This window comes from Hemiscyllium ocellatum, chromosome 2 (genome assembly GCF_020745735.1).
Source record: "Hemiscyllium ocellatum isolate sHemOce1 chromosome 2, sHemOce1.pat.X.cur, whole genome shotgun sequence".
Taxonomy (NCBI): domain Eukaryota; kingdom Metazoa; phylum Chordata; class Chondrichthyes; order Orectolobiformes; family Hemiscylliidae; genus Hemiscyllium; species Hemiscyllium ocellatum.
In genome coordinates, this window is record NC_083402.1 from 27,215,668 (window position 1) to 27,240,599 (window position 24,932).

General features: G+C 41.5%; 1 protein-coding gene across 8 annotated transcripts in view; it reads left to right on the forward strand.

Annotated features, from left to right (window-relative positions):
• Positions 1–24,932, forward strand: part of LOC132822044 (teneurin-3) — an 822,914-nt gene that overhangs the window by 637,964 nt on the left and 160,018 nt on the right. For all 8 annotated transcript variants that reach the window (XM_060835055.1, XM_060835070.1, XM_060835085.1 and 5 more), the window contains 2 exons: positions 7,495–7,617; positions 21,376–21,590. In XM_060835055.1, coding sequence (XP_060691038.1) covers positions 7,495–7,617; positions 21,376–21,590 — 338 coding nt within the window. The remainder of the gene's footprint in view (positions 1–7,494; positions 7,618–21,375; positions 21,591–24,932) is intronic.

Genomic DNA, 24,932 nt, shown 5'->3' on the forward strand with positions numbered 1-24,932 from the left:
GCACCATTTAAACCAAAGGGGCTGGAATTACGTTATAACCAATACATGCTTTAGAACTTTACACTTCATGTCCCCAATTTGTTAATCGTATCATAGTGAATTCACGTTAACAAAACGCACATTATAGAAGAACGACCTGTACACAGCTCCTGAAGCCTGCTCGACCATTCTGTAAGATCATGGCTCATCTGATTTTCACATCAGCACTATACAAATCATTTAAGGTGGTTGCACACAGAAAGAGAAGTTAATAAAGCATACAGTAACCCGGGCTTTATTAGTAGGGACATAGAGTACATGAGTAAAACTCAGGCAAGTCGCTCTAGTTTGGTTTGGGACCATGGTCGGCATGGAATAGTTGGACCTAAAGGTCTGTTTCCATGCTGTATGATTCGATAACTTCCTTAAGATACTTGTTAGACTACAGCTGGAGTTCTGTACACATTGCTGGGTGCCACACTATCAAAAGAATGTGAGTGCATTGGAGAGAGTCCAGAAGAGATTTACAAGAATGGTTCGAGGAAGCAGAAACTTCAGTTATAACGGTAGGTTGAAGAATTCAGACTGTTCTCATTGGAGTGAAGAAGCTTAAGAGGAGATCTGTTTGAAGTTTTCAATGCATGAAGGGGCTGGATCGAGTAGAGATGGAGAAACTATTCCTGCTTGTGAAAGAACCAAGAACAAAGGGACATAGATTTAAAGTAATTTACGAATAAAGCAAACATAATTTGAGAGAGAACGTTTTCACACAATGTGGCTCCGACCTGGAATGCACTTTCTGCAAGTGTGGTGGGGGCAAGATAAAATGAGGCATTGGAGAGGACATTAGATGATAAATTAAATGGAAACTGCACTCGGGGTTATGGGGAAAGGCAGGAGAATGACACTAAATCATGATGTTCATGAGAGCTGCTGCAGACACAATGGGCTGTTAGGCCTCCTGCACTACAACACCCATGTGATTCTGCGGCTGTAGTATTTTGTCCAAAAATTAAAGTAAAAGATTAAAATGTAAATATTTCACCAGCTCTCACATAGAAGCCTAACAATATAGAAGCAGGCCATTCCGCCCATCGAGTCCATACTGATGAGTGCCCCAGCATCCCCTTGTTCACCCATATATCATTCATGCCTGCACATGCCACCCATAACCTTCCTAATTGTTCCAGTCACCTCAAGCTCTCTGTGCCAACTCTTGCCCTTTACCCATCCCCATAAACCAGCATAGGAGAAAGTGTGGACTGCAGTGCTGGAGAGTCAGTCAAAATGTGTGGTGCTGGAAAAGCACAGCAGGTCAGGCAGCATCCGAGGAGCAGGAAAGTCAACATTTCAGGCATGAGCCCTTCATTATGAACCATCATGCCAACTTAATGTCAACTCATTTCAACCCCCATTTTACCCTTCACCTTTTGCAGCTTCATTTATTACTTTAAGTTCTATCTGGAGACTGCACGTTAATGGGGAATGTTCTGTCATTCATTAAAACACATTGGATAAATGTTGATATGTCTTGACAGCTTTGACATTAATTAGTAGCTTTGACACTTCTTGTCAGACATGGCATATCTTTGACAGCTTGATCTACCCTTTAAGCAAAATCATTGAAAATGTCAAAGTTCATCTGGCATGCCCCCCTCCCAAACACCAATGTTTGGCTGAAACCCACCCTCCCAAGAATGTGTCCCAGGACCACATTCATAAAAGTGCACTATTCGCTTCAAGGGGGTGCCATGCTCATCCAACGAAAAGCACAGAATTCAGACCTGCTGTGAGCAGGGCTAATGTGTACACTTCATGTTTAACGTTACAGTAATGAGAAATCCCAATTCAATGGAGGCAGCTGGTGAATTAAATGCCCAACTATCTCTTTAAAATGTGCATACCCAAATCCCAGTCTGAATCCACTCCTACCCCCATGGAAATGGGAAACAGCATGTTAGCAGCAGGACTTGTCGTTTCAGGCCATTATCATCATCATGGTGAAGGCCAAGGTGTGGCTTATTGGAAGCAAGCGCCGAGCAGCAGGAGTGACATGGGGACGAGATTTGTTGCAAGGACAACTGGGCAGATATGGTTAGAAAAGGCAGTTGAGAAGCAGACGTCTCAGTGCAATTATCTTGAAATTTAGCAGATCATCCTGGAGCCCTCTGGATGAGAAAGATTCCAAATTAATGGGAAAACTGCCAACGAGCGGTTGTTGGATTGTCATTTCGATCGTAGCGAAACTTGGGAATATGGCATTGTCAGTAAATCAGTGGAAAACAATCTCAGCTGTCCTTTGATACAAAGTTACCAGTGTCGTTGACTGTTTCTTCAGTAGCATTATAAGTTGTGAGGAGGATAGTGTAAAACTTTGAAACAACATTGGCAACTTGGTGGAAAGAGCAGACAAGTGGCATATGACAGAATATGAAGGAGTGTGAGGCAATACATTTTGCTGAAAACAACATAGAGAGAAAATAAACAATGACGGGGTCTGTGCTAAAAATGTGCCAAAGCAGAGAGGCTTGACTGTCTATGTGCATAAGTCATGAACTTATGGAGGGAGCAGTAAGTGAAGCATATAGCATCCTAGACTTCATGAATTGGAGCATAAAATATGACAACAAGAAGGTTATGCTGAACTTATACTGTTTAATCCTCAGGTAGGATATTGTATACAGTTCCGGGGACACGCTTTAGAAAGGATGCTGACACTTTACAATGAGTACATAAGAGGTTTACCAGCATAGTTCCAGAGATGAGAAACTTCACTTACAGAAATGCATTGGAAACGTTTGCACTTGGAATAGAGATGTCGAAGAGGAAATTGATTGAGATTTTCAAAATCATGGAGAGTCTGGAAGAAGAGAGGTCAAAACTGTTCCCATGCAGAGAAGGAACAAGAACAAGAGGGCACACATTTCAACTAATCGCTGATGAATCAAATTAGAAGTGAGACAAGACTTTTCCATGCAATGAGTGGTTCATATATCTGGAAGTGTGGAAGACGCAGGGTTAATTAAGGCATCCAAGAAAGTATTGAGTGATTATTTGAACAGAAATAATCTGCAGTGTTAGAAGGAAAAGGCAGAAGAATGGCATTTAGTTCAAATACTCATTTGGAGACCCATTGCAGACACAATGAACTGAGTGGCTTCCTGCTGCACCATAAAAATTCTTTATTTTTGTTGGATCCTACCTTTATGCTACCCCAGGGCAGTAAGCGCAAGTTATGTTGATCTCTCTTCTACAATATATCATTTTAATTCGCACGGACTATAATATAAACTTAGCCCAATGAAAGCCTGCACTTCGAATTTTGGACCTGACTTCCCAGGAACTTGCAAATGCTTTTAAATTTCAGCAATGTACGCAATACTTTCCCACACTCACACATCTTACCACTTGTCAATTCTCATCTTACAATTTAAAAATATTGACAGTTCTTTGGGACACCCAGATTGAATGACATTACTTAAATGCATGTCCCTTATTTTTAACTTTTCCAATTAGCTGGAAGGATACTGCATCATGAGTGTTCATCATGGCATTTTAATGCCTGTTGGATTCCGATCTGCACAGTAAAGCTGTAGTCTACTATTTGTGCACTACAGCCATCAGCTATATTACCACAGCCGGCCTCAGTCGCCCTCTCTAAAATCTACAGAAAAATCATGAGTGCTGCATAGTTAGAAATGGAGTAGAGGTTCTTTTACAATGTTTTCTGTCAGTTAATCTGTGCCCAGTGATTTTTTAAACTACATTTTCTTACTAATGTCTACTCTGCAAAGTGTATGTTTTGTCTGAGCGCCCAGAGAGAAAGCTGCAGAGATTTGTTCCTGTGGCCTAACGTCAATAAGGGAGTGATAAGTTCATGAGCAGCAAGCTTGTACATCTGGGTGTTAAAACCACCTTCTGTCAAAAGGTTGAGTGTTCAAAATCTCAGCGTATGTCAGCTATTAAGAGGCCATTCTCCTCCCAACTGTTAAGACAAATGACATTTTCTTGTGAACTGCTCCCTAGCACAATCCATGCAAAGAAGGATACCTGGATACCTTACAAGGGAGTGCAGAGCCCTTGTGCCCCCTGTCTGCCTGGAATGAGGAGCAAGCCATTGGGACTTCCAGTGGGGAGGGAGAGCTAACAATAGTTGAAAGTGCAAAGTTGCTACTTTGTGAAACCTCTTGATTGCTTCTTGTGCAGAATGACTTTTTAAAGTGTTGCCACTTGTTCAAGCAAAACTTGAGAATGACACTGATTAACTGAATTGGATAACTGAATTTTCACGGTACTCCTGGGACACGAGGGAGTTGGTAAATGCGCAGGCCTTGGGTTAGGAAGGTTTTCTTCCCATTGCAGCTGAGCGTTTTTGTTTCTTTTATTCCTGACTGCACTAATTTATAATGCAGCATTAATAACAATCATCAAGATTGAGTTGACAGCTCTTAATCTTCATCTTTTACCTCTTATTCTCTGGACTCACTTAAAGATTTCCAGTGTTTCTCTGAATTTAAATTTCCATCGGGTGCAATAAGGGCATTCAAAGAAAATTGAAAATCTTTTGAGCTACATTTTGTGAGGACAGTGTAGTCAAGATGAACCCACAATGCACTGCAATTTTTAAAAATCCTTGCGACTTGGAGCACAAACTTATTTGGTTAGTACAAGGGCCCTGTTATTGGAAGCAGCACAACATGCAATAATAGTCTGAAAACTTACTCCGCAATTCACTAGCTATCAGTCAGGAAGCATATGAACTCAGCGGGAGGTTTGAGATAAAGGCTAATTTATGGAGAATTATGCGTACATAATCAAACAGAAACTCCAGAAGGGGTGAACATGACTATGCATCTTCCCTTCTGCGTGCTTCATCTTCATTTCTTGTTTTGATTATAGTATTCCGAGTATTTTGAAAGCCTTGCTTCCTGCTTTGCTCAAAGCTTTATAAGGCACACGTTGCGCTTTGTGTGAAATCCTGTCAGATTTAATATGGGACATGAAAGTAAACCTGTAACCGTATGTTAGTTATTCATGAGTTCCAAATATGCACACAGACTATTGCACAACAACAAAAAAAGAAGAAATCAGCAACCTAGTGTGTCATTTAGCATTAAATTAATTTGACCCTTTTGTGCTTGATATTAAGTCTTTTCATCAGGTGCAGCGTTTATCTGTCATCAACATGCAAATGATTTGGCTGAAGATCACTTGGCAATGAGCCATTTGGTGATTTTACTGTGTCTGAGCATTGCCCATCTTTTGCAGGCAGTAGGATGTGATTGATTCATTTCTTCTTTTTCACCCTCCCCATGGTGTTTTTTTAGCCAGACTGAAATATAATGAGTGTTTTTTTTTGTCTTTTCTGTAACACAGACATGTCTATAATTGGGATTTTTGTGGTTGGGAATAAGTTTAAAGGTGGCTGATATTTGCCTTTGAGACAACAAGAGGGAAAACACCATTCTCAAGGGTGCCTTGGGCATGATAGCCTTTATGCAAGTGGAGGTCACCACCTGGAGTGGGCTGTTGTAAAGGGTGCTTGAGGCCAGGACCCAATGCAGAACAGCATTATGCTTGTTATGGGAAAAAAGCTAATATTCTGGTAGAATCAGATCAAATGTGCTCCAGACTTGCTTCATCCAAAGCAGTCTTATGATCCTACGAATGTTTTAATAATAAAGCAATGAACAAATCCATTTTTTGTTCAGCCCAGTATGGCTGTATGCCAAGTACACTTCTTCTCATTTCTGCATAGTCAATTACTCTTTATTGCTTCAGTGCTGGTCCGAATAAGTCATACTTAAAAGGAAAGAGGATTAAATTTCAGGGCTTGCTGCAAATTAGATCACTTTGGATTCTATTTCCATTGGCCAGTGTGTTCAAACAAGCTCAATACAATCCTATATCCATAAGGACACTATAGCACAAGTTGGAAATGATTAAATCTTGTTTGAGATCCTGTCTCTTCTGGAACAGTTTGTAATTTTCTCAGGTCTGATTGGAGGGAGAATGGAAAACCTGTAATGGCCCATAAGAAGCTTCTCAAGGGGCTGTCCAGTGCAAAATTGGACTCTTAAACTTTGATTCTAGAAAACCTGTGTTGTCTTAATTCATAGCTGTCAAGATCACTGCAGGGCCAAGGAAAGTTTATTTGTCATCATGCTGAATGTGTGTTTTCATTGATCTAAGCAGCAGGGCTAACTCTGGAGTTTTATTTATCTTGTAAGAGCCCTTTCACCTTCCCTCACACTGCCAGCTCCTTCCAGGAACTACTAGCGCTCTTAGCAAGTTAATGGCAGCCTCCAACATGGCCACCACCACTCATTTGCCATTAGCATCAGACAGGCAACCTCTATGTTTTAGGAGAAAGTGAGGACTGCAGATGCTGGAGATCAGAGCTGAAAATGTGTTGCTGGAAAAGCGCAGCAGGTCAGGCAGCATCCAAGGAACAGGATGCTGCCTGAAGAAGGGCTTATGCCTGAAACGTCGAATCTCCTGTTCCTTGGATGCTGCCTGACCTGCTGCGCTTTTCCAGCAACACATTTTCAACCCCTATGTTTTGGAAGGGCTCAGTGCCATGGTTTGGAATTCACCTCCACATCAGGTGGTCAGAACAGCATTTGAGTCCTGGCCTCAAACACCCTTTACAACAGCCCACTCCAGGTGATGACCTCCACTTGCGTAAAGGCTATCATGCCCAAGGCACCCTTGAGAATGGTGTTTTCCCTCTTGTTTTGAAAATCTGACCCCAGCAATTTCCAGCTTCCTGCTCAGGGAAGATGGCAGAGAAAAGTGTGGGTAAGTCATTAGGCTTAAAATAAAATTGTCCCTTCAAATCCCTACTGTGTGGAAACAGACCTTTCGGCCCAACAAGTCCAGACCAACCCTCCAAAGAGTACCTAGCCAAACCCACTCCCCTCCCCAATTTGTCTACATTTACCCCAAACTAACACATCCCTGAACACTATGGGCAGTTTAGCATGGCCAATTCCCCGAACTTACGTATCTTTGGACTGTGGAAAAGAAGCCAGAGGAACCCGAAGCAGACATGGGGAAAACATGCAAACTCCACACAGACAGTCACCCAAGACTGGAATCAAACCCAGGTCCATGGTGCTGTGTGGCAGCAGTGCTAACCATTGAGCCACCATGCCACCTCAAAGTGACGCTTGTGTAGTATTTACCATTTTGGCTTCAACAGAAATATGTTTAAAATATTTCAAGTTCTTAATGGTGTACTGAATTTTAAAAAGCACCAATTTGATGAAATTATTCTTGTAATGTTGGGGGTATTGAATGTTAAGTATCTTCTCAATGATTGCCTAGAAACCTGCACCTCAGATGCAGGTTTGTTATGCATTTGGGAGACTTGATCTCTGAGCTTTACATCCTGGGCAGAAAATTCCACAAAGATGTCACGCAATGCTGATTTCATCGAGTAATTCTTTAGCTTTGAAATATCGCTGGAGCCTTGACCTTTCTGATTTTGATATGCACTTTCTCTTTAATCAGCAATGCATCTACTCGGCCTGAACTGGCAGCTGCAGCAGGTCGAAAATTACATGTTTGAAAACGGAAAAGTGAAGACAGAGAGCTCACCAACTAATGCAGTAACATCAACATCTGGCGATAGTGGTAAGCAATGAAATGGGTCTAGAATAAGCAGAATGCATAGAAAGTGAGAAGTGATATTTCAGATGTGTTGACTTTTGTTTTTCTTCATTTTGTTTCACCTTCCTCCCAGAGGAATGACTGCCACAGATCGCCACCTCGATCTGCCCTGTGCTGCAGTTGACATTCCATGACATCAACCACATGCACATTTAATAAAAGCAAAATACTGTGGATGCTGGAGATCTGAAACAAACACAGATAGTGCTGGGAAAACTCCTGGTGGTATCTGTGGAAAATAAAACAGAATTAATGTTTCCAGTCGGATATGAGCTTTTTTCGAGCTGCTGAGTTTTGCCAGCATTCTCTGTGTTTGTAACGTGTGTTTATATTTCAAAAGGTAGTCCAGTATTGTTGATATATGTCTTTAATTATTGTGCCTGCTATCCATTTTTAGCTGTCCTACATTTCCATCAGTCTTCCCCTTCAAGAATTTGTACGTGTAGTCTGTTGTATCCAATTCATTTTCGAAATAATATTACACTATTAGTGTGGATCAGTTGCTCGCACACTTGCCTGAATCACAAGGATATGATTGAGTCCCATTCCTCGAGTTGAGCAACAAGAAGTTGGCTTTCACAGTCCAGTGCGGGACTAAGAGAACAGGAGAACAATATGACCTGAATACGCTTGCTGTTTCTGGTGGATGTAAATCATTCCATCAGACTACTGTGAAGAAGAGCAGTGAAGTACACAGAATCTCTACAGTGTGGACGCTGGTGCTTCAGCTCATCGAGTCCACACTGACACTCTGAAGAGCATCCCACCCAGTCCCACCCCCTTACCCTATCCCTGTGACCCAGTATTTCCCAATGGCTAATTCACCTAGCCTGCACTTCCCTAGACACTGTGGGCAAGTTAGCATGGCCAATCTATCCTAACCTGCGCATCTTTGGACTGTGGGAACAAACCAGAGTCTCTGGAGGAAATCCATGCAAACAAGGAGTGAATGTGCAAACTCCACACAGACAGTTGTCTGAGGGTGGAATCGATCCAGATCTCTCACCCTATGAGGCAGCAATGCTAACCACTGAGCCACCATGCCACCCCTCGGCCAAATTATCCCTTGGCTGATTCATCCCTCAATCAACATCAGGGAAAAGGGAGATTTTCTGGTCATTATGACATTGCTGTTTATAGCAGCTTGCTATGTGCAAACTGACTGTAACAGTTCCTATATAACAACACTTCAATAGGTGCATCGGCTCTAAAGAGCTTTGAGACATCCTTCATTTTGCAATCTTAATCATATTCTCATGAGTTATTTCCCCTCGTGCTAATGTGTTAACGTCAAAAGAAACTGAACTTGAAACGCAGGAAAAGAATGTTGAGGTGCTACGTTTTGTCATCAAAAGTTATATACCTCAGAGACATGAACAAGTCGATGATTGATAAACTGAAGGCATTTGAGATGTGGACATATGGGAGAGTGTTCTGCACAGACTGAAAGACTAATGAGTGCTGAAAATGAAAAAAAATCGCATAACATCAAAGATGTAGTATCTTAGACATATCAATATAGCAGACAGTTCTTAAAGTCATAGAGATGTACAGCACAGACACTGACCCTTCGGTCCAACTTGTTCATGTCAACCAGATATCCCAACCTAATCTAATCCCATTTCCAGCACTTGGCCCATAACCCTTTCAACCCTTCCTATTCATATACCCATCTAGATGCCTTTTAAATACTACAACTATACCTGTCTCCACAATCTCCTCTGGCAGCTCATTCCATACACACACCCACCCTCTGCATGAAAAAGTTGTTGCTGAGGTTGCTTTTATATCTTTCACCTGTCACCATAAACCCACGCCCTCTAGTTCTGGACCCCTCCACCCGAAGAAAAATACCTCACCTATTTAGCATATCCATGCCCCTAATGATTTTATAAACCTCTGTAGGTTACTCCTCAACCCCCCTTCAACTCTGGGTGAGTTTAAACTTGTCAACTGCAGAATCTGTGCATTGACACCACCATTTTGAAGACCCAGATCATCTTAAATGGACCATGAGATGTCATAACAAATATAGTCTATTGGCCCATCAACTCTTCCCAATGGGAGTAGAGCCTCTATCTATTGCACTATAAATTGTTTTTATACCTTTTAAATGTAGGAATTAAAGCTCGGAATTTAAAACCGTGTTTGGATGGCAGAGTAAATCATCATTGCGCCGTCTGTTTGGAAACACTGAAAGAACAAATGTGAAATTGTGCCTTGATCTGTGATTAGTCTATAGTTTGACTTGAATAATATTTCTCCATCTGTTAAATTTATGAGGTGTGTCAATTATTAAATTTTTACATTTATCAATTAGTCAAATCCATCATATTTCATTTCAAATTCAGCAAACTTGCCCAAAACAAACAGTACATTTCAATCAAAACAATCTTTGTGTCTTTAAGTAAAATGCTGTTAAGTTGAACATTCTGGCATCAGTGATCTTTTACTTAGAAACCTGAAGTCTTCACACTGTTTGCTTTTTATGGTGCTAAAAGCCTACTGTGTAATGGAATGTTATTTGCAATAATAGCAATGTAAAATTTGATACTCGGTTGGGTGTTTACTATGTAAAATGATAAAATAATTTTACATCAAAAAGATATGGAACCAGCAGGCACACAGACAGACACAGACACAATTGCATAGGAACACACACACAGGCACATGCATAGAGGTGCATACTTGCACACACAGACACACACACAGCATAGAAGTCTTATTCTACTATGAAACCATACAATTCACATATCAGAGGCTAGATTTTTCTTTTGCTTAAATTAAGTGGGATAGCGATACAGTTGGTAATCGAATGTGATGGTAAGAACTTCCACCTCCATTATAAATAAATACAGAAAATTGTGGAGAATTCCAGCCAATCCAGCAGCTTCCAGGGACAGAGAAACAAAAATGAACATTTTGAACCCAATATGATTCTTTTCCTGAACTGAAGACCATAAGCTATAAGAACAGATTTAGACCACTCAGCCCATTGAGTCTGTTCAGACATTCGCTAATGGCTGATATGTTTCTCAACATCATTCTCATGCCTTCTCCCCATAACCCTTGATCCCCTTACCAAGAAAGAACCTGCTTATTGTTTATCTTAAATGCACTCAATGACTTGGCCTCTACAGCCCACTGTACCAATGAGTTCCACAGATTAACTACTCTCTGGCTGAAGAAATTCCTCCTCATCTCAGTTCGAAAGGTTCATCCCTTCACTCTGAGGCGGTGCCCTCAGGTCCTAGTCTCTCCTACTGACGGAAACATCTCGATGTCCACTCTATTCAGGCCTCTCAGTTTTCTGTGAGTTTCAATCGCATCACCTTTCATCATCTAAACTCCATCGAGTGCAAACTCAGAATCTTCAGTTGCTCCTCATCTGACAAACTGTCCATCCCTGGGATCATTCTTACAAATTGGTTTTGGACTCCCTCCAATTCCTTCGATGCAAGGCTCAAAACAGCTCACAATATTCTAAACGTGGTCTGTCCAGAGCCTTATACAGCCTCAGCAGACACATTCTGCTCTTGTCTTCTGGCCCTCTTGAAATAAATGCTAACATTGTATTTGCCTTCCTAACTGCTAACTGAACCTGCATGTTAACCTTAAGACAATCCCAAGTTCCTTTTGCTTCAGATGTCTGAAGCTTTTCCTATTTAGAAAATAATGTACATCTCTATTCTTCCAACCAAAGTGCATATCGTTACATTTTCCCACTTCTTTGCCCCTCTACAACTCCTTCTGCAGCCTCTCGCTTCCTTAGCACTACCTGTCACAGAGTCGTAGAATCATGGAGATGTATAGCACCGAAACAGACCCTTCGGTCAAACTTGTCCATGATAACCAGATATCCTAACCTAGTCGGGTTCCATTTACTAGCTTTTGGCCCATATCCCTCTAAACCCTTCTTATTCATGTACCCACCCAGATGCCTTTCAAACGTTGTAATTTTACCAGCCTCCGCCACTTCCTCTAGCATCTCATTCCATACACAGACCACCCTCTGCGTGAAAATGTTGCCGTTTAGGCCCCCTTTAAATTTTCTCCTCTCACCTTAAACCTATGCCCTCTAGTTCTGGACTCCCCCCACCCCAGGGAAAAGACCTTGTCTATTTATCCTATTCAGACCCCTCATGGTTTTATAAACCTCTGTAACGTCACCCCTCAGCCTCCGACGCTCCAGGGAAAACAGCCCCAGCCTATTCAAACTCTCCCTATAGCTCAAATCCTTCAAACCTGGCAACATCCTTGTACATCTTTTCTGAACCTTTGCTGAAGTTTCACAACATCCTACCAATAGGAACGAGACCAGAATTGCTCACAATATTCCAAAAGTGGCCTAGCCAATCTCACCACTCATCTTTATGTTATCTGCAAACTCAGTAACAACACTCTCAGTTCCTTCATCCAGATCATAAATATATAACAGGAATAGTGGTGGTCCCAACACTGACAACTGCAGGACCCTACCACCACCAGTTGCCATCCTTTATCCACACACTCTGCCTTTTGCCAGTCAGCCGGTCCCTATCCATGCTAATACCTTACCCCAACACCTCTGCAACCCCTCCCCTCTTAACTTTTTCTGTAATTTTCCATGCAACTGAACCCACTCCCCCCCCCCCCCCCCCCCCCCCCACTATGTGGTTTAAAGCCCTGCCCACAGCCCTAGTTAAGCAATTCGCCAGCATTCTGGTCCCAGAATCTTGAATTTTGTTGAGCCCAATTTTGGCTGAGGACTGCAGAAACTACAGTCACAGAATTGCAGAAATATTATGGCAAAGAAGGAGGCCACTGTGGCTGCAGCAGCTCATAAAAGGGACAGTTATCTTTACTCCACCCTAATTTTCCTGATTTGCAGAAATTGGAATCCCACTGGGTGTAGCCCCCAAGTAAACCAGGAAACATATCCATTTTTATTACCTTGGGAAGGAAGTCCAACCCTGTTCGTCAAACAGAGAAAATATAAAAGGAGAAGATTGAAAGACAGGAATTTCTTTTACAAACACTTTTCAGTCTGCAAATCCGCCACATCACTTAGCCTCGTTTTTATGGTCATTCTGAGTTTTTAAAGGGTTATGCAGCATAAAGGCAGCTCCACCTCAGAGATTGGGCATTGCATAGTATAATGTTCCTATCATTATAAACCAGCCCTTTCAAGGGGCTGCTGTACAACATAGGTCATGTCCCGACCCTACAAGGTGTGCCAAAGCATGTCCAAACAGTTTGCTTAAAAACTAAAGGTCCTGTGATACAGTGACAGCTGTTGTGTAAGTGTTTCCGGCCCTGGAGCATCATTGCAATGATGTCATAGACCTGCTCATCTGAGCATAAATAATAGTGTGTACGGAGTCAGAACACTCTGGAAATCTCCACCAGACCAGATTGCAACGTGAACATGAACACACAAAGAAGATAGATTAGTCCTTATCTAATGTGTAAGTGGTATTTCATATTAATATATAATTGATAGCATGGCTTTAAAGTCTAAGCCTGAAGACAGTTCTTGACCTTGTCTTCTCCAGTCTGTTTCAAACTAATGGTAAAACAGTCGTGTCCCTATCTCTGGGCCAGAAAGTCCAAGTTCAAGTCCCCCTTTCCCAGATGTGTGTCATACCATGTCTAAGTAGGTTGATTAGAAATACTTCTACATTAACACAGTGTTTGATTTGGCATGAAGAGGAGATCAAGAGCAGTGTCATTCATATTGAAAATTCTCCCTTTTACTGATTCTAAAGCTCCAACCAGGAAGAGGTTCAACAATTTTACCAAAAGTCATGACCCAGTATAGAAAAAACATTTTAAGTCATCAATGGAAGGAAATTCAGCCCCACTTCGCTTGAGATTCATTACTAAAACTAAATAGTTTTTAGTCAAAGTCAATAACTGTTATGTCGGCTGGTGATCTAAACAGCTCCAAGTTCGTGTTGGTACAGAAGTTGACAGGAAAGGGTGCAGGTTTAGAGTAAGACATCTACGCAACTATTTGCAGCACTGATTTGTGAGGTGTTTGGGATATTTTATCCCTTCACCGTACACAAGAGCTATCCTCACATTTCTGTTCAGTCTCTGTATTTATGTACTCCAATCCAACTTTGTGGTGACCTTTGCGTGAAAGAGTGAGTGACTGCCACCATTGTTATAAAATGTCCCTGAGGAGGACGGAAGATAATCAAAGATGGAAAGGGGCTGGTTATTTTTGTTTACACTGTTTGATCTTATATATTGGCCTGAGGTAGGCAAATGAAGCCTTGCTTTATCATTGAATAGACAGCACCCCTGAGAACATAACATCAAACCGGCAGCACAGAGATTTGGGCTCAAGTAGAGTAGTGTGTGAACCCAGCATCATCAGAGTTCCAGCTACTGACCACAGCAAAGAGTTTGCACTCTGAGCCATTGCAATATGGAATGCTCGCATCTTCCATAATCCAGAGCTGAGAACACATGATAAAAATATCTGATTTCATTCCTGAGTTTGCAGCCACCCAGACCTGATGTTTCCAACTTCTGTAATGAAAAGGCTAATTCACTGAGATTGCTAAAGAACTATTTGTATTAACTCTCATGCCTAGAATGTTCTTGACCACCAAAGTATGTTATTAAGTCTAAGTGAGTGATGACCGCCATTTCAGACTAATCCAGAAGCAATCTGCAGCCAATTAGTAAGAATTCTTATGGTGCCTCACATCTGACGTCCCTCCCCATTCAGGCCCAGAGCAGTATATTTGGAAGGACGCCATGGGAAACAGCAAAATGCATGGCTTCAAATTGCTCTGAGGTTTGGCTGTTCTGGAGTAGCCCAGCCTTGGGGAAATCACATCTCAATGCAGGATGTGGTTTGTTTTTGAGCCAGGCAGCTCGGACTTCCTTCATGACTTCCAAAAGAAAGATCAACCTGAGCCTCATCGTGTGAAAAGAACTCGTGAAGGATGAAAACTCTGCCGGATGGAAATAAAGGATGCCTTCTCCCCAATGAGGAATGGTTGGGACGGGCTAGGTTCTGCCAGTGGGGTCCAAACAGACCCACCACCAAGGATATATTTCCTTCCCCTCCCCTATCAGCATTCTGGAAAGACCACTCCCTCTGTGACTCCCTCGTCAGGTCCGCACCCCCCCACCAACCCAACCTCCACTCCCAGCATCTTCCCCTGCAACTGCAACAAATGCAAAACTTGCGCCCATACCTCACCCCTCACTTCCCTCCAAAGCCCCAAGGGATCCTTCCATTTCCATCACAAATTCACCTGCACCTCCACATACATCATTTACTGCATCCACTGCACCCGATGTGGCCTCCTCTATATTGGGGAGACAGGCCGCCTACTTGCGAAATGTTTCAGAGAACACTTCTGGGACACCCGCACCAACCAACCCAACCGCCCCGTGGCTGAACACTTTAACTCCCCCTCCCACTCCGCCTAGGTCATGCAGGTCCTTGGCCTCCTCCATCACCAGACCATGGCAACACGATACCTGGAGGAAGAGCGCCTCATCTTCCGCCTAGGAACTCTCCAGCTTCCTCATTTCCCCTCCCCTCACCTTATATCAGTCCCAACCCTCGGACTCAGCACCACCTTCTTGACCTGCAGTCTTCTTCCTGACCTCTCCGCCCCCACCCGTTCTCCGGCCTATCACCCTCACCTTAACCTCCTTCCACCTATCGCATTCCCAATGCCCCTCCCCCAAGTCCCTCCTCCCTACCTTTTATCTTAGCCTGCTTGGCACACCTTCCTCATTCCTGAAGAAGGGCTTATGCCCGAAATGTCGATTCTCCTGCTCCTTGGATGCTGCTTGACCTGCTGCGCTTTTCCAGCAACACATTTTTCAGCTCTGCCAGTGTTCAGAAGAGTCATAAGTGCTTTGATTGAAACATCCAAGATTCTGAGGGTTTTTGACAAGTTTGGGGTGGGGAAAGGGTGTTTCTTTTTGCAGGAGAATGTAGAACTAAATGTCACTGTTCCAAAATCAGGGGTGATCTATTTAAATCCCTGCAAAAATGGCAACATGGGAAACTAAATTCAACAAATCTGGCAACTTGTGGACTAGCAGCAAAGAAATTATCATAAAAACTGCTGGGTGACTCTTATGATCCTAAATGCTTTCCTGATGCCCTTCAGAGCAAGGAAGTATCACCCTTACCTGATCTGACATGTGTGTTACTAGTTCAGCCCCATGTGGTTGATTCTCAGGTCAGTAATGAAGAGCAGCAATGCAATGTGCAATAAATAGTGTCGTATAAATGCCTCCCAGACCTCAAAAAGAAATACATGAAGCATGGTGTGCACAGAATTGTTACAATGCAGAAGGAGACCATTCAGCCCATCTTGTCTATAACATCTCTCTAAATGAGTACTATAATTTAATGACAATTTCTTTCTTTTTCACCATACCTCTACTGATTGTTTCTATTCAAATAGTCATGGAATGCTCTCTTGTTCTTGCCCCATTGTTATGATATCCTTCTTACTTATTTCTGAGGTACTTACCTGTTTCTCACAACAAAACAGCAAAGAATTTTCCTTGGTGCATAGGAGGTTGAGGGGTGACCTGATAGAGGTTTATAAAATCATGCGGGGCAGACAAAAGGTTAAGAGCAAATATCTTTTCCCTCGGGTTGGGGAGTTCAAATATAGGGGACATACTTTTAAGGTGAGAGGAGAAAAATTTATAAGGAAGCTGTGGGGCAACATTTTCACACAGAGGGTGGTTCATGGGTGGAATGAACTACCAGAGGAAGTGGTGGATGCAGGTGCAGTTACAACATTTTTAGATTAGTTTCCATATAATGTGGAAGCAGGCCCTTTGGCCCAACAAGCAACCCTCTGCAGAGTAACCCACCCAGACCCATTTCCCCTCTGATTAATGTACCTAATACTATGGGCAATCTAACATGGCCAGTTCACCTAACCTGCACATCTTTGGATTGTGGGAGGAAGCCAGAGCACCCGGAGGAAACCCACGCAGAGAATGCGCAAACTGCACACAAACAGTCACCCGAGGCAGGAATCAAACCTGGGACCCTGGCACTGTGGAGCAGCAGTGCTAACCACTGAGACACCATGCCACCTAAAGACATTTGAACAGGTACATGAATACGAAAGGTTTAGAGGCATATTGTCAAAATGGAATCAAATGGCAAGTTTGCTCGGCATGGGCATATTTGACCGAAGTGTCGGTTTCCATACTATATAACTGTATGCTTTGACTGCGGATGCTGGAAATCAGAAACATGTTCTGAAGAAGGGTCACAGGACACTTCTCTGTTTTCTCTCCTCAAATGCTGCCTGACCTGCAGAGTTTTTCCAGCAATGTTTGTTTTTTTTTTAACTGTTTCTCACAGTAGTGTGGTACTCAGTTTAAGGGTTAAATACTTTGAACCAAAGATTCCTGGGTCAAACCACTGCAAGGGTTACAGCAAAATCTAGATGAGTTTGCATATCAACATTACTTGTGGAAATGTAACTCAGATTTCTGGTCAACTTTAAAAAAAAATTAGGATAGCACAAGTGAAATTGTTAATCCACTAATAATGAGTGATTCAAAACTGAAAAATTTGTTGCTGGTAATGCGCAGCAGGTCAGGCAGCATCCAAGGAGCAGGAGAATCGATGTTTTGGGCATAAGCCCGTCTTCAGGAATTATTCAAGGCTTATGCCCGAAACGTCAATTCTCCTGCCCCTAGGATGCTGCCTGACCTGCTGCGCTTTTCAAGCTCTGATCTCCAGCATCTGCAGTCCTCACTTTCTCCTGGGCAGAGGATTCAATCAAATTGTGAAGCAGATGACAGCGGTAATTTGCATTTAACAATATTTTGGCAGAAAACCGGAATAAATTATCACATACACAAATTTTATCAAGAAATTAAGAGCATAAAGTTCACATTACACTGTAGTCGCTCTTAAATTTTACAGCAAATTTTGCGGCTTTGTTCCAGAAAAAACAACTGTAAATCAGCTTTTTAAAAAAAGCATAAATTGAACCTATGTTGAAAGCAGTAGTCAATTTAATTATGATCAGAAGTTCAGTAAAGAATCTACATTCCATTCTAAATCTATTACAAATCAGCAAAACAGCTGAGTTTTATGGACATCCTGTAAATGTTCATAATTAGTGCAATTAACTTTGTCTTTTCATTGGAAGCTCCTTCTGAAATCCTCATCAGTGCTGGCGTTGGAGAGGTCAAACGTGGCCCTGTTAAAAGTCAATTGGGTGAAACTAGAGAAACTAAAGTTGAGAATTGTGGATCAATGAGGTTGCACAATTCGCCTGGAAGGCATTTCTTGCCATAGGTAACAACTTCTGCTGTCAGCTCACAGTGGGCAGGTCAAAGGCACTCCTGTTTCATTGAATGTGAAGTTCCATTAATATTGATTAATAGAAGTATGTTTATTCTACTTCCTGACATGTTAATTAGTGTCAGTTACAACACCAACAATGAAAATACTCAAATCACTTGGAGTCAGTGAAAAGCCCTTCAGCTTCACCAATTTAAAGAACATTTTCTCAATTTAGGGAAAAAAATATGCTGAAAGTTTTAATGGTAGCACAAAAAAGGCATTAATTAGAGCATTGTCTTCGAATTTTTGGCACTTTTATTTGTGTATTTTTTTGTAACTTTGTGAGACACAACTCTTTTCTTGCTTGGTGTCCTGAAGGCACAGGGATTAGAATTTCCTGCTTTTGAATCTGGGGCTGTTTAATTGCCTCGATGCAGTAAAATACATATTTATTCTTCCTTAGAATGTGGGCTCCATTTGTTGTCTATCCTAAGCTTGAGAATCTGGTGTGAGCTCCTTCTTAAACCACTGGGGAGTCCATGGGGAGCAGATAGTTCCCCACTGCAGTTAAGAGGGGTGTTCCAGGGTTTTGACTGACCAACCATGGAGGAATAGTGACATATTTCCAAGTGAGGATGGCATGTGGCTTGGAGGGAAACTTGCAGTGGTGGTGCTCTTGTGTATGAACTGGCCATATCCTTCTCGGACTCTCCAAGTCAATGCCTTTTTACTCTGAGTGTAACAATTAACTGGACAAAATTCTCAAACCCAGGAAGAGAGAAGTGGCAGAACATTGTGGTAAGTATGAAGATGGCATAGTAATAGAGCTGAGTGAGCGCTTCTGAGCCCTGGGCTTGTCTGCTCCCATCTGCTTTCTTTATTTTCTTTTAAGCTTCACTTTCTTTTTGTTTTTACTTTTGTTTTGTTTCTCATTTTCCTTTCCTGTCAAGCTTTTGGCAATGGGTTAATCGGTGGCCTTGGCACAGCAGCGAGAGCAGTTGTGCACAAAATGGCGGGAGCCTCCCAGCAGGCTGAGGTGGCAGCAGTGGACATGACTCCTTCTGCGATTGAAAACAGCGTTGGCAGCAAACATGTGATTCCTCCTTGCAGTCAATGTGAGACACGTGAGACATGGCAAAGTCCGAGTGCCTGCATGGATGGTTCAGAAACCTTTACAGAGATAAGGCTTAGACTTTGAGATCTGGATTTTTTTCTTACCTTTTGTTTTTCTTTTCTGTTTTTGTTTTGGAGATTCTGGTTCTGCATCCAAGATGGCGCTGGGGAATGGCAACTTTCTACACTTTTCACTGTACTCCTGTATTCCTGGACTTCAGTGCATGTGACAATGAAGTCTAACTCTAATTCAAGACAATATGGCGTTTCTTGCACAAGCCATCCCCAAATGCAGTCCTGCCTCCTGGCCCACTACAATCCTTCCTGTCACCAGGAGCAACTTAGATTTGGATCTTCCTACATATTCTTGTGTTGGGCAGTAGCAGATGAGTACAGGAGAAAATTAAACACAGTATGCCAGACAGCAGTACAATGAAGCCGCGAAAAAAGAATTCTCCTTTGGGATTAGGGAATGAAATGCAAAGAAATGTAGCTGAGGGTATTGTGGAATTCATGGTTTTAAAATGTTGACATACCATTCTTGGCCTAAAAGTAATATTACTTTTCACATAATCAAGATGTCCACATGTTGCTCATTTATCCCATACTGTGGAATATAATTTACAACATTTGTCGAGTCAGAGGTGACGGATACACGCATGAATGAGAACTGATTGTGTGCATTATCGATGCCACACACATTGCTCCCAGGGCATATATCTGATGGGTTGGAAAGTACCTGAAACTAACATAAGAAAATAAAGCTGCTGAAAATTAAAGTGACCTCAATATTGAAGGATTTACACAAGTTTTTTTTAAATTTTCTATAATAGCAACAGTGTCTGGAACAGGGATCATAAGAATGAACTCCACGCACATTTTCACAAAGATATCAGATTATATGATCATTCCATGTTTGCTTGTTTTAGAGCCATGCCAGTGAAACCTGGTTATAAAGTTCTCATTTCACTCTACAACAATTTAAACAAGAGTTTCAGTCAATTAGCTTTAAACTAAACAAATTTCCTGCCATGTTTACCCTAAAATTCCGTTTCTAATGCTCTGCTGTTTGGGTCCTGATGGTTGACTGATGATTGGCACAATGATTAATCAGTGGAATTAAACTGCAAATTCTATCGCTACTGCATAACAAATCACACACACACTGTTTGGTAATGGCTGCTATTCCATTCTAATCATATAGTTATATTCAAAGTAAACAACATCCTCAAGAGACCTTGCAACAGACGCCCTGTCATTAGTATGTAAACTGGCTATGTTCAAGGGCAAGTGTTTTAGGTTATCTGCAACATGTAAGTTGTAGAAATGACACATAATCTGATACCCATTCTGAATTGTATGGAGAGACCTGACCACTGGCTTTTGATTCCCACTTGGGTCCCATTTGAATACAGAGGTTACAGCATGAGGATAGAAAGCTTGAATTGTGAGGATGAATGAATATTCTCCTTCACCGTCTTTGAGATTGAACAATTATTGATGCAGAACTAGTCCTTGAGAGATAATATGAGCTACAGTCCATGATTGAGAAGACTGAGTATAACCAATGAATGGAGTAGATTGAAAGAGCCAAATTATCTCTTCACTCCCTCTGGGAAAACTAGTCACTTAGGATATCTTACCGACTTTCAACAACTCAGCCGTGAATGGAAAATTCACCTTTGCTTGATGTTTCCTTGCAGTATGATTAAAATTACAAACCTGACAAGATCAGGAAGTATCGTATGAAATAAATGTAGAAAATGGTGGAGAAACTCAGCAGGTCTGGCAGCATCTGTGGAGAGAGAAATCCAATATAATGATATGAAGTTGAGATGCATTCACACACAGAGCTAACTGTCCTGTCTGTGTTTAATTCTAATTTGTTTCTGTGATAATAAGGCCTTGGTTTATTGTCTTTACTCTTTGCCCAGAGAAATTGAGTTATTTGTTAGGTCAATTTGCAGAACGATAAGATTCCAAATTGGAGTGAGAGTCTGGATTCACTACAATCCAAGTGGATTTGCCTTCCCTGAATCATATTTCTGAGGTGCTGTGAGGATTTACAACAGTGACAGTTTTCAGGTTAACATTGCCTGGTGCTAATTCACATACTACTCTACTTAAGTGAATTTAACTTCATGATAGGGTTTTGAATTTTCAACCCTGGATTCCCTTCCCATGCAAATATGTAAGTACGGAAGATGCCTGGAGGAGGATAATCATGGATAAAACTAAACCTCTAGACTCACGATTCAAAGATTGATGTTGATGTTATGCCTTGGAAACTTGCATTCTGAAAGTATTTTCTTCACTTCAAGGGAAGCTTGGCATCACCTATCAAGAAAACAACACCATAGATTCAGGTGAGGTTGACTTGGGCCGGTGGGCGATACAGGAGGTGCCTCCTGGTGTCTTTTGGAGAGCTCAACTTTTTATTGATCAACCCCAATTCCTGAAATTCAACATATCCCTTCCGAAGGATGCATTGATTGGAGTATATGGCCGGAAAGGACTTCCTCCTTCACACACTCAGGTATGGCTCATGTCAAAGGTATCCTGCATGTAACAGTGACTCCTATCTTGCATGTGACTTTTGGCTATTGTTATCAACTGAACAGTTAGTTTCCTAGAGTTTGCCCAGGTTGGATTTAATAAACATTTAATACATTGGTTCCTTCCATTGATCCTTTACCCAGTTGTTCCTTAACTTTGTTCTCGATTTTACCATTTTCTGATGCTATTTGTGCCTGTGCACAGCATAGCTATATGCCAAGTTATAAATTATGTTTCCATCAGTTGCCTTTTTAATTTCAATGTTAGCCAATCAATGCCACAACCTTATGCCTTTGTCTCAATATTAACACTTTGTACTGTCCCCATAACTCTGTCTAATGTCTTAAATCTTCCATCCTTTATGGACTATTCAAATTTAGGACATGGATGGATGCCATTTGGTCCATTAGCTTCTGCTGACTTCGTACGAATCCAAAATTAATCTGAGTTTTCTTATCCCTCCAAATATTTATTGCATTTATCCTTAAAAAATATGATGGGCCCTACCCAACTACTGAGTCCTCAAATAGAGGAAATATTCTTTCCCCTCAGTTAGATTCGGCAGTCCATGTGTGGTTTGGTGGATCAGTAACAGCCATGGGTTCTGGTTGAGGTAGACATGGGGAACTGCCTTTTACCTGTCCCATGCATGAAGTGGTTTGATGCTCTTTAAGCTATCAAACCAATTGCTTCTCTCTAACAGTGAGGCTCCAGTCATTTGCCAACTGCAGCTGGTTAGCACCCAATTCACAAACCAAAACACTTCATGATTTATCTAAAAAAAAGCATCTAATAAATCCAACTTCCAATCTCTGCTCCACTGAAAATAATACCAGAGGTTTATATGTCTTCACATCACTATGGTTCCCCATGCATATAACATCCTCCACTCAGTGCACGTTCTGCTCACTTGACACAGTCTCCATAATCCTGCTAACATTCACCTGTTGTTGACTGCCTTTTTAAATCCCTAACACATTTCCAATAAGTCTTTGCTACTCTGTCCATAACAAACTATCTGGAAGCACATATCAGTGATGAGAGGTGGGATTGGAATACAAATATGAATGTCATCTTCTTACTTCATCACAATTGACATGATAATTATCTTTGATCCCTCAGTCCAATTCATTTTCATCCCGGTGTTTCCACCACCAATGTCCTTTCCATTTGCAATGTCTTTAAATGAATATGCACAACCCATAATAATTCCCCTCAGTTCTGTGACTGTTTTAGGTAGTGACACTGCCTAATTACAGTATGATATTTTGCCAGTTGTGCAAAGTCTGTTTTCCCACTTTCATTCATGCTCAGTGATATGGTCACATATGAAACTCTCTCAGAAAACATCTTATCAATTTATGCTTGTGGCTGCTGTTAGCAATGAACAGGGGCCTCTGTTTTATTCATTGCCCATTGATGTCCACACTGTTCCTTTTAGGAACAGATCTATTTGTTTTCAATTCTAAAGATTCATATGATATTCTGAAAAGTTGACCACAACAAACTGATTGAAATTTCTCTCATTATGCAGTATATTATTGTACAGTGTCTTTCAGAACCTGCTTTGGATTATGCTAAGTATTAATTTCACACAATGTAAACCCCTAAAGATTGCAAGTGCCTGCATCACTTTGACCTAGTAATAAAAGATCATTTTCTTGGTTCCTTGGATCTGTGTAACAAGAAATTGCTTGAGTTTGTTCACATCTTATTAATTGGCATTGCAATTGAATCTTAATAAATGCATAATGAATCCTTGCATCAAGATTTCATAGAACAGAATATCATTATTTGAAAGGAAAACAACACCATATCTGTTGAGAAATATATCTCTTCAATAAATGCTTGATTAGCAAACAAAAGATATTTTTGAATTGAAAAGGAGTGTTGGATCTATAGCAGAATATAAATTATCTTTCTTATTGTTATAAAGATGAGAATTGCAATTTTAATAAGAATGCTTTGCTTCCCTTTCCTTCCTTTTGAATGGCAGGCCTTCCAATCAGCACCATTGGTCTTTGGAGTCTCTTCCATTTTCACTGGACCCTGAGACCTTCATCTGTGGCTGTCAGACCTCTGTTCCCAACAACCAAGTTGTTGGATCTGAGAGTCCCATGTACTGTGCTGCTAATCTCAAGTGTTCCCATCCAATTCCTGATCCCTTCCTGAGGTCAAGACACTATTGCAACCTTAATGCTGACAACCCCAAAACAATCTGTGTCCCATTGCTGCCCAAGTTCAATTAACCCCAGCCAAGACCCAACCACTGACAAAGCAACAGAGTTAACCCCTCAACTGTGTCATACCTCAGAGGCAAATCTTAGCACTGCTAATCCTGGGAATCTCCTCCAAGTGCTGTCAGAATGCAACCACAAGACTTCGCCAATCCCCTCCAATATTAGCACTCTGAGCCTGCGCTGCCGACCATCTCCAGTGTTACACACACAATCCATCATCCCTCCATATGATAGCTGAACCGGATGCCCATCCCAACCTGAACACAAAGATGAACCCAAAAGAGAAAATGCTGGAAAATCTCAGCAGGTCTGGCAGGAAAATCTCAGCAGGTCTGGCAGCATCTTTAAGGAGAGAAAAAAGCTGATGTTTCGAGTCTAACTGACCCTTTGTCAAAGTGTGCCCCTGTGACTTTTAGTTGTCCCACTTGCTTCATTCAGAAAATGAGAATATCGTATGTGATTCACACATGGGAGAAAATATTACTGTCTTGCCAACTGAGACCACTTTAAACTTTGTTAAATAAGATAGCTCGGTGTAGATGGTAATGAAGGCTGATATAAGAAGGATCAATAGATGCTTGAAACTACTGCACGCCACTTTCTGAAAAGGCTCATTTTAATTTAACCAGCAGATCAATATCTCTCTTTGTTCGGAGTAAAAGGAACAATACAAACTATTGAAAACTTTAATTGTTAATGAGAATCCATGCTGACCGTTAGTACCATGCGTTATGATGTTTTCAGCTTTTATTGGAACCAGCTCAATACATTCTTCAATTATATAAAGGTCGCGCTTTCCACATGAACCATCACGCAGTTAATTTGACTAACATGCTTGTCCATCACAATCACCAAATAGCAAAGCAGTTACTTTTTCTCAATACTTCAGTTTGCCATTTTGCCTCAAACATCAAAGGTAAATGGGAGTTAGAATGCAAAAGAATTTGGAGAAGCTGCTCGGAAAAAATGGACATATAAGTTTTGTCAACTGTTTTCCTCTTTGGTGTTTCCATTTCTTTCCTGAAAGTGCTGACCCCTTTCGGGTTGTGGATTTTTGGGCATACACCAGGAACATGTCCAGA